Raw genomic sequence first — 10,587 nt, forward strand, 5'->3', positions numbered from 1 at the left:
GGGAGCAGTGCCGCAAGTGCAGTGAGAACGGTGTCTGTCCGTCCGCGGGCTGAGGCCAGAGCAGAAACAGGCGTTTCTGGGCCCAAGCCGCATGACCGAGCAGAAATAAAATACAGAGAAACTCTAGTGGCCTACATTCATGTAAATAAGAGAATTACGATTTTTTTGTTCGATTTTGCTCGTCTTGCGAGATAGGCGCTTAGTGCGGAGAAGAAAATCGACTAACGCGTTCCAGAGAAGATTGCACTGTGAGAATATTTCGAAATTGGGGGGCCATGGGTGGCCGCTAGAAGAGACCGCGCTGACTAAATTTAGCCTGAGAGAGGAGTAGGTGGGGCAGTGAACAATGGAGTGATGAATAGACTCCACCGGGGCGCCGCATTGTCATGAGGCTGAGAGGGAGAATCCAAAACGAAATTGATGCGAGTTTAAGTAGCAGTGGCCAGTGATTATTTGGGTGGTAGTTGCATTGGTCCTTCGGTTCAAGAGTGCTTTGGCAGACCATACTGACGGGGAAAAAGATTTGGCACACGCATTAGTAGACAAGGAGGACCACTCATCATTCCAGGTGCTCCATACCTTCGACCTGATCATATGCTTTACATGGTTTGAAGAGAAAGGCACGGATAAAGTAATGAGTAGAGAGGGTGATTGAGCCCAGTGTCGAGCCAAATCAAGACCCAGAGATTGACCATTTGTGGTCGTAAAAACATGACAGAAACTGCCATATTCCAGTAGCTGGGTGAGGTTGCTCGCTTCGGTCGAACTGAGCGAAGTGGCTGATTGTACGAATGCCAGCATTTCAGAAACAAAGATGTCACACGCAGAGAACGACTGCCTAAACTCGCTCACTCTCTCCAGGGCTGCCGAAAAGGCAAGGCTCATAGCGGTGCGGGCTGATATTGATGGAGGGAATGAGAGATTAAGGATATCTAGAACAGCACACGAGTCGGTGAACACAACGCAAAAGCCAGCTATTCCACGCTTGTGGTAGACACAAATAAACAATGGAATGTGCTGGGGACAAGCGGATGTAGAGGAACAACCGTAGAAAAAAGTGGAGAGTTGTAGAGGAGAATTCTCCATGGTGGATAGTTGGTAAGAGAAGGGAGACTGGTACGAGACAACGTGTAGCCTTTGCTCACGAAGGGGAGACGCTGGGAAATGAAATTGTGCGATGATTTGGAGAAGCACAGATCAGTCGAACTCGAGAGGAGACGCAAGGTGGAAATTTCAAAAATTCTGAGGTCAAGAGGAAGCAGATTGGAGAGAAAGATCAGGGATTCTGTAGGGGCTGTTTTAAACGCAAATTCATAATAAATAAACTACAATGACTATCGAGGGGAATTAAATCTTAAAAGATTGCCTGATAACTAAGGAATGTAGTTATCCAATTAAGAATAGCAACTGAAGACGACTGAAATGGGAAAATTAAAAACTAAAACTAAAACGGGCGAAACTCCATAAGCCGCCATGCAAGACATTTTACTTTTACGTGCCCAATCGATTTTTCACAATTTCAGCGAACTGGCAACTTCGGACGTTAGACTACTCTATTGACCATAGCTTTGGTTTCTTTTTAGAAAGTCTCCCGCCATCCGGCAGATGGCTGTCGCGCGAGTGTGTACCAAACGGCAAACGGCTGCTGTCATGGCGGTCGAATAGTTGACGAAATCGCGCGGCTCGTTGGGTATCACTTGTTTTTATTATCACCCAATTAAACACGCCATATAGTTTACCGTCGATGGGAACGTTTTTTTTGAAATCGTGAACTAGTTTCATAACATGGCACCCATACCTTCGCCTCTGGAAGGTCATCAAATGGCCGGGATGATGGTTCCTGCCGGCCAAGGTGGTGGTGGAGGAGGACCTGGCGGATCCATCTCGTTGACCGTGTTGATAGACTTTATCATCCAAAGGACTTACCATGAACTCTCTGTGCTCGCCGAATTGCTTCCCAGGAAAACTGACATGGAAAGGAAAATTGAAATCTACCAGTTTGCTTCTCGGACAAGACAGTTATTCGTCAGGCTACTGGCTCTTGTCAAATGGGCAGCCAGTGTGTCTAAAGTTGACAAATCAGCAAACATCATGGCTTTTCTTGATAAGCAGTCTATGATCTTCATTGAGACTGCTGATGCACTATCAAGAATGGCCAGAGAAACACTTGTCCATGCCAGGCTACCCAACTTCCACTTGCCAGCAGCTGTTGAGGTGCTGACTCTTGGGACTTACTCTCGCCTGCCACTGGTGATTCGTGACAAAATCATCCCACCAGATCCAATAACAGCAGTAGAGAAGAAAAACACTCTATCAAGACTCAGTCAGGTATGTAAATCCAGAACGTAAACATTTTATTTGCTGTATTAGCCTACTTAATGTTTTTGTTTTTTATCAGGTGATTGAATATCGACTTGCCACCACGACTTTGCCGACCCAAATGCGCAAAAATAGGATTGAGAATGGTCGTGTCAAATTTACGGTGGACCACGAATTTGAGGCTACTCTGACTCTCATGGGTGATGGGCCTAATGTTCCCTGGAGCTTGCTAGACATCAACATCCTGGTGGAAGACAAGGAAACGGGAGATGGGAAAAGTCTTGTGCATCAATTTCAAGTTCAATTTATCCACGAACTTCTCCAGTCTCGCCTCAGGGACTGCGACAATCCCCTGCTCGAACTGTACACAGTTTTACACACATTTAGCCAGTCTCTTCAGTTGGAGGTGCTCCATTCCCAAACGAAACGACTGTGCCAGGAGCGCCTGGGCGAATTGATTCGCGTCGAGGAATACGTGACAGGGCGTAGCCTGACCATTTCTTATTGGAAGGATCTCGCAAGTCGCGAGTTAAAGTCGGATTTGGGTTACAGGGTGACAGCCCAAGTATGCACTTCGCATTCGGGTGGCTCGGAAGTGATTGGCAAACCTCTGCAGATCCTCCATAATCCACCGCTGTCAACCAAGGACTCTGAAATGGCCGAACAGTCGATCCGTTCCGATCACCTCTCACTGGAAAAGCTTTTAACTCACACCATTTATATGAGAACACGTACTCGCCTTTCCGAGCTCAAAGTGGAGTTGCAACCCAAATTGGGACATCAGCAGACAGACTGCGTTGTTCAGGGATCACCTCCAGTCCTACATCTTCCTATTCTATCGCCTTGCCTTCGGTCCGAGCAGCTACTCATCACTGTCGATACACGCACTGGCAGCCTACAAGCTCACATCCCCCAGGTAATAAATTTCTAAATCATCTGCATTTTTTAAATTTTATTGTAAGGAAATTGTTTTTTCTCACAGGACGATCCACCAGCACCGCTCATGAATGAATTACAAAACACATTAAATGGAGACAAGAGTCGCTTTGAAGCAGCCATTGGAGAACTTCGATTCTGGATCACTCAGCGTCGCTGTCAGAAAACCCTCCAACATTTGCCCGTCTCTGTCTACGACAAATTGCCAATCATGTTTGCGGCCGACAGTCCAATGACCCGCTTGAGCAAGCACAAATTCTTTCTTCGACTTCACAAACATCCCAACTCATGGATCGTAGTTGAATTTAAGGTATATTCATTATTCAATTGAAATTCACATGTTTGAAACCTAACTAAACTTGGTCGATATTCAGGAAAAAGCGAAAGACATTGATTATGTCTGTCATTTGGTAATCGTCAAGCCTGTACCTATTGAAGAGAGTATGCCTACAGATGAGACTCCTATTGACTTACCAAAGATGTACTACAAGGTTTGTGAAAAATTAATTTAATTAAAAAAATTATTCTTCATTAATTTGTGATTTCAATTGTCTAGGTGATGGAAGTGAATGAGTTAGACATGTTTTTGCTGACTCACGGCCCTTGCACAGCTATTGAGACCCAGGAAGTTGCCGTAACCAACAAACGTAAGAGAGAAGGTGGTGCTCTAGAAGTAGCCCGTGATTCGACTCCCGGACCTTGCAAACGCAGCAAACACCCGGCGTACTTGTTGCCGGATCTTTCGCACGTGGTGGCTCTGTGTGACGAGCGAATCCCTTTCGCTTCTCTTGCCAGTCAGCTGACTAAACGAGACATCCTTCACCAGGGATTGACAGTTGAAGCCCTAGGAGCCGGGCTATCTCTCAAGCTGGTTAGTCTGCCTCCAGTAGAAGGTGTAAGCCGTGAAGCATTTAACGACCTGAACCGTCGCATGTTGACGGCCACAATTCGAATGCAAGTCAAAGGATCACGTGCCTGGATGCTGGAATTTCTCTTCCACGGTTCGCCACTCGGCTCGGTTTCACCCACCGAACAAGGATCACGATTTCCCGTTTACCTGTCCTACGACGTTACAACGGCCGAAGATTCTGGTCGAACTGTGGATGCCATCCTGCAGGACTGGGCTCACATTGCCAACTTGTACGCCTCCGTCCTGAGCTTAGCCAGCGTGATGCAAACAAGAGAAGAGAGACAACATTTTAGCGTCAAGAGCTACAACTTTAAGAAGCTCGTTCTGGGTTATGGTCCAGCTCGTATGGCCACGGCTGCCGTCACTTGGAAATCCCACGAACGTCGGTTCCATTTGGGACTGGGTTGTTCCGGCCAGTTGGGCTCCAATCCTCACAGCCCGCTTCGGGAGCAATTGGAATTTTTCCTCAATAAGGAACGCAGTTGCGGTTACTTGGCCCGCGTTCTGCACGAGACGTACGAACCACTTGCATCCATTGCCAAACTTCCCTCAACTCTACAAGTGGGTCTCCTGTCGACCAAGCCTCCTATTCCCGTTCAGACGTTCACTGTCATGGCTCATTCGCCAACACATATTCGATTGGCGTATTGCAACCTCTACTGTCTAGACATTCACCTTCAGTCGGACGGACAGGTTTCAATCCGAGATGGAGCCTTTAGCGTTTTTGACAAGAGTAAAGTCATCGAAGAATTTGGCCCAACTCAGGGTCTCAAGGTAAATCAATTTATACCCGAAATCAGTTCAATCGGTTTATTTAATTTTAATTTCGTAGGCTTTCCTCTCCAAATATGTTGACGAAGCGGCGTTGTCACGAAGACGGTCTCAATCTGAAGACGACCATCCACCTTCGCCCATCATGGAACATACCAATGAACCGTCACATTTTCTTGGACATTCGAGGTCTTCCGGAGCAGCCGGAGCTTCGCCTGCGGGTCAGCAACGAGGAGATCTTGCTGGACTTCGATTCCAGACTCCGTTGACTCCTTCGGGAACCAGCAATCCGCACACTCCGGCCAGCCCTCACATGGGCAATATCACGCAGGTAAGAATCTAATTAGACATGTATGTTTTATCAATTGATTTTAACCTTATGCGTTTATGTTGCAGCAACAAGTTCAGTCACAAGGACAGCATGGATTTGGTTCTAGTCCAGCTACGTCTTCTTTTTCTTTGGCTTCACCACCCTCTATTCCACCTTCCGGTGGAGTCAATCCATCACCTTCAATGCTGCCTCATCCGTCACCCGTGGGCCCCGGAAGTGCCTTCGGCATTGCCAGCTCTCCACTTCCCAATCCGCTTCACGCTCCCAGTCCAGCCGGTATGCTGCCCACTCCTTCACCTAATCCAGCCGGCATGGGTGGTGGTTGTCATAATATCGAAAGCAGCCCATTCCCACCGCAAAGTTTAGCTTCGCCAGCTCCTAATAATTGGCCCGGATCGCCTGGAATGCCGCGCCCTTCACCCGCCCGACCGGGAGGCCCTCCGTCTGCAGCTGCCAGTCATCATAGCCCCCATGGAGGACCGTCCGGCTCTGGCGCTGGCGGTGGTTTTGGTGGCTCATTCGTTTCACGTGTCCTACCGCAACGCTCCTGGGCTGGAGCTGTCCCGACAATCTTGACTCACGAAGCTTTTGACGTCCTGTGTACTCCAAGTACTCTCCCAGGTATTTCAATTGAATGAAAGACGAAACGATTTTTTACTAATCGACACATTTTTGTTGCCGCAGGTGAAATGGATGAGACTTTCTCTGCTGGAAGTATGATGGCGCCACTTGAACGCTTTCTGGGTTGCATCTCCATGAGAAGAAGTTTACAACGTATCATTCAAGATTCACAAGATTGCCCGTCCGCGCTACCCATTACCGAGCCCGGAGTCATTGCTTTCCGGTAATTTCATTTTATTATCCTGTTGTTTTTTAGGGAATTTTATTTTCACGCAACCCTTTTGTTTTATTATTGCGTCCAGGTGTGAATCACTACATGGCCGCGTAACAGTCAACCCCATGCACATGCAAAGCTTGATACTGAAGCTGAGCCCCAGTGGGCCCGAGTACCGCGAGCAGTGGGCGCTCGAGGAACTGCAGGTGCTTGAACGCTTCTTTGAAGTCCGTGTCATGGCCATCCCGTTCAAGCCGATGGCGATCCACGCTTTTTGTCGCCTGCTGAACGCATCTCATCACATCCTCCGCGATCTGGTTCAACTGATGAAGCTTGAGCTTATGCCCAACGCTTTCGGCCAGCAGACCTTCAAATGGAGTGTTCAATTTTGCCTGACTGTCCCTCCTTCAGCACCTTCCATTGTGCCGGTTGGTGCCTCCTCTGTTTTGACAGCTCGTAACAAAATGCTCTTTTTCCTCTACATCAGGTAACCTGAAGAGGCGGATTAACTAATTGAATGAGAATTGTGTGATTGATCTGTCTTGTTTTTTCTATGTAAATTTAGACGCCTTGGGATGTTACCAGAAGCAGAAGGGGCTTCATTAGTGCTGCCTCTTGTCTACGATTCCATCAATAACGTCACGCAATTAGCAGAGCGTCGTGACCCGGCTGCTGGTAACATGGGAGGATTAGGCCCTGTGACCAACACCGCCAGCGTGATGCTCAAACGGTTTGGCGAGTGTAGTCACATGATGGGCCTGCAACCGGGCGAGTGTTCCATCTACTTAGCTGTTCGATATCTCCTTGCCAATTTGACACTGCCCAACGAGCCTCCCGCTATGGCTGTAGGTGCCGGAAACGCTGTCGAGCTCCAGCAGCAGCAGCAACAACAACAACAACCCAATCAAATGGTGCCAATGGGTTTGGGAAGCGGTCCTGGAATGGCCAACATGGGTCCCGGAACGCCAATCAATCCGATGCAGATGCAAGCCGGTCCCATGTCGATGGGTGGAGGGCTACCGCAACAAGTTCAAACTCAGGGTCAAGTCAGTATGCCAATCCACAGTCCTTATGGCCAGGCACCGATGAGCGCCAACCCAATGACACCCGTCATGGGAATGCCTATTAACAACACCATCGGCCCTGCAATGGGTCAAGGTGGACCCGGCAACATGCAGATGCAGTGATCCCTTTCTCCCCAATTTATTTTTCACGTTAATTCAATGTTACAAATGGGAAAAAAAAGGATATTTCAAATCCTTAGTTTTGAAAAAAATGTCTTCTTCTTGGAGTATCAAAAGAACCGTGGACGGAAAATCATCCAAACAAATTTGTTTATATGATTGTAATACACATGTGCCCAAATTGAAGAAAAAAAAATTCCCTGCTGGGTCAATGTGAATGTCTTGTCAAAATCATATGGGCTTCACAGTCTAGTAGTTGCGCTCTCAAACCAGACGATAACCTGAATTCCGATTGTCTTTTCCGCCCGTCAGTCTCATCGAAGCCCCCGAGTTTCTATTGGGTGTGTGTGGTTTTAGTAGCCTTAGATGGCGTCGTGAGCGCTTTGGAATTTCTTCGCGGTCTGTCTTGCTGCTGCTGTCGCTTCCTGTGACACAGTTGAATGCCCCACATAAATTGGTGGTAGCCGAAAAGGCCAATGACATTTGCGTCGGACGATTGTCAATCAAAAACGTAAGTCACTTTTCTTTTATTTTGAAAAAATAAAACAACAGGAAATTAATTTGAATTATTTTTTCTAGGTAACTAATTGGTGATGAATGGATGACCTTCGATGTCTACCTAAAGACTTTCATCCCATAAAGGTTAGTGAATCAAAGCAAGAAAAGAAAGGAGGAAAACACTTTTCGTCGGGGGAGTTTTCGATGACCTGACTCAATATACCCTCTACAGCCTTGGGGGGGTTTTTTGTTTCCCATTGAACACGAAATTAAAAAAAAAGGGAAATATATTCCGGCGGTGATACCTAAACACCATATAGATGACGCGCTTTCTCTTTCTCGTAGAAAAAGCGCAGCAGGGCTCAGTCAAGGTCTTTGACCGTATTCAAAGGCGCATGAAGTAAGAAAGAAAATTTGAAATAACAGATGGAGGAGGACGGGAAAGGAGGAGGAGGAGCGTAAAGGTGGAGATATAGGCAACAGGTAACTTGGGTGCGCTCTTCAGTCTGTTTCTTGCAGGTGTTGTGTGTTGTCTACCGTGTCTGTGCCGCGCTTTTCTCGGTGCGAGCCAAAAATTCCACCACTTTCGGACCCCGGTATCATTTTTTAGCTACCATCATCATGGCGACTGTAATTCTGGTTGCCAATGCTGTGGTCACCGTGTTGCTAGCATGGATGACGCTCAACCATTTTCAATTGGTGGAATACGATCCGATGGACATCGCAGTCAACCAATTTCAAAGGCTCGTTTTCTATTCGCAGCTGGACGGTAGCGTGAGAGCGCCACCCGAGACTTTTATGACAGTTGTAAGCAAAACTACCGTTATATTTCTATATTAGAATATGGCTGTTGTGTTTATTTAGAACTCAAATATTTTGTTAAAAAATATTCGAATTCATTTCTAGCCGGAGATTATTCAAAGTCGAGGTTATCCGGTAGAAATTCATCACGTGACTACGGAAGACGGTTACATCCTTGAGCTGCATCGGATCCCTGGATCAGTCAACGAGCCCGTCAACACGGAAAGCACACATAAAAAGAAGCCCGTCTTTCTACAGCATGGCATCTTCGCGACTGACTTTGTGTGGGCTGTCGGACCGTCCAACGGCTCTCTAGGTATTCGATTAATGTCAGTCGGTTGAATTGATTTGACGTTTTAACAAAATATTTTGCAAATTTGTTCAGCTTACATCTTGGCGGATCACGGCTACGGTAGTTCTTTTGATTGATCAGCATATTTTTCACTTTTATTAATTCTTTTGAATTTAAATTTTTAGATGTGTGGATGGGAAATTCAAGAGGCAACACGTACTCCAGGAAACATAAAACGTTGGATCCTGATTCTGAAAAATACTGGGATTTCACGTAAGTTTGACTGTTACGTAACTTTGACTGTTATGTAACTTTTATTTGGTATTAAAATTTTTATCCATTTTATAGATGGGAAGAACTTGGCCAATATGATCTCCCGAATTCGATTGATTACGTCCTGAAAGTAACTGGCCAACAAAAAGTGTCGTACGTCGGTTACTCGCTCGGTTGCGCCATTTTCTACGTTGGCGCTAACCTCAGACCGGAACTAAACGACAAGATTGAAGTGATGATTGGATTAGCTCCAACATCCACTGTCCAAGTTTTGGACAACGCTTTTAAACTTGTCGCACCGTTGAGTAATCCACTTAAAGTAAATTTACGTACATGAATTTTTTGTTTTAAGGAAAATATAAACGCATATAATACGTGCTCAATTCATGGTGAAAGTGTGTACGATAACCGGTGTTGGTCTTAAAGCAAAGCTTTTCCATTTGGATTGATGCTGTTTTGGAGAATAGAGCCATCACCTCAGGACTGCTCTTCCACAGTGATAAATAGAGCAGTTTTGAAAGAGATACTTTCACCTATGATTGCACATATCATTCCATCGGCAAAAGTTTATATTTGAGTTTCTTTTTTTCCAGTATGTGATGCAGTGGACTAAAACCGGATTATTCCTTCCTAGCGACGGACTATCAAGTCGCTTTCTACGGTTCGTGTGCAATTCCAGTCAAATTGGAAGCGCCACTTGTCAAACTATAAACTTTTATGTTTTTGGGTATTCGGAAACAACCGATTTGGTATGATTTCTCTTCCATTCTGAAATTAATGTATCGATGCTTGAGCTGCATTTAATGTTCACGTTTTTTAGTCTTTGGTCCATGTATTAGTCGGGCATTACCCCGCCGGAGGATCTCCAAAGACAATGTTACAGTTCTTCGACAATTACAACTCGGGTATTTTCTAATAATTCTGATGAAATTCGTGTTGACATTAATTATGTTTTTGGTGTTCTTATTTTAGGCGGAAATTTTACGCGTTTTGACTACGGCGAAAGTGGTAACTTGGAACGCTATGGAACAGCCGAAGCTCCCAAATACCAGATGGAACTAGTCACTGCCCCAGTTTACCTGCTGTGGTCGAAAACGGATCCGGTTTCAACCCCTCGGGTATTTTATTTACAAATGAGTCGGCATCTTTCTATTAGTGCTCACTAATATAGACTGCCGCCCGCATTTACATGCTTAATATTTTTACGAAACATTTTTTTATCTAGGATATCGAATGGTTGGCAATGCGATTAGGGAATTTGAAAGGGTCCGTCGAGGTGAACGCTCCGGTCTTTAGTCACGGCGATTTTTTCATGTCCACTCAAGCCTCAAAACTTGTGTACGAGCCACTACTTAAGATGCTCCCTCCTCCTTGAACAAATAATTGTACATGACAAATAATAATAAAAAAATACCGTTCTAAAATGAACAAATTCAA

At 45.8% G+C, this 10,587-nt stretch overlaps 2 protein-coding genes across 3 annotated transcripts; both read left to right on the top strand.

The window, feature by feature from the left end:
- Positions 1-1,595: 1,595 nt before the first annotated feature.
- Positions 1,596-7,504, top strand: LOC124336013 (mediator of RNA polymerase II transcription subunit 14-like). Of its 2 annotated transcripts, XM_046789575.1 has the most exons (11): positions 1,596-1,690; positions 1,777-2,328; positions 2,399-3,235; positions 3,302-3,565; positions 3,630-3,746; positions 3,812-4,939; positions 4,998-5,267; positions 5,333-5,888; positions 5,952-6,111; positions 6,191-6,589; positions 6,668-7,504. In XM_046789575.1, exons 2-11 carry the CDS (start codon positions 1,786-1,788, stop codon positions 7,287-7,289), a joined length of 4,896 nt encoding a protein of 1,631 aa, XP_046645531.1. In that variant the 5' UTR covers positions 1,596-1,690; positions 1,777-1,785; the 3' UTR covers positions 7,290-7,504. The 2 variants fall into 2 exon arrangements, with proteins under 2 accessions (XP_046645531.1, XP_046645530.1); XM_046789574.1 differs by having other exon boundaries at positions 1,614-2,328.
- Positions 7,505-8,011: 507 nt separating this feature from the next.
- Positions 8,012-10,578, top strand: LOC124336237 (lipase lipl-1-like). Its single transcript, XM_046789964.1, has 9 exons — positions 8,012-8,591; positions 8,691-8,901; positions 8,971-8,997; positions 9,063-9,150; positions 9,226-9,469; positions 9,744-9,899; positions 9,971-10,055; positions 10,123-10,268; positions 10,376-10,578. Exons 1-9 carry the CDS (start codon positions 8,406-8,408, stop codon positions 10,523-10,525), a joined length of 1,293 nt encoding a protein of 430 aa, XP_046645920.1. The 5' UTR covers positions 8,012-8,405; the 3' UTR covers positions 10,526-10,578.
- Positions 10,579-10,587: the final 9 nt, after the last annotated feature.

This window comes from Daphnia pulicaria, chromosome 4 (genome assembly GCF_021234035.1).
Source record: "Daphnia pulicaria isolate SC F1-1A chromosome 4, SC_F0-13Bv2, whole genome shotgun sequence".
NCBI lineage: Eukaryota > Metazoa > Arthropoda > Branchiopoda > Diplostraca > Daphniidae > Daphnia > Daphnia pulicaria.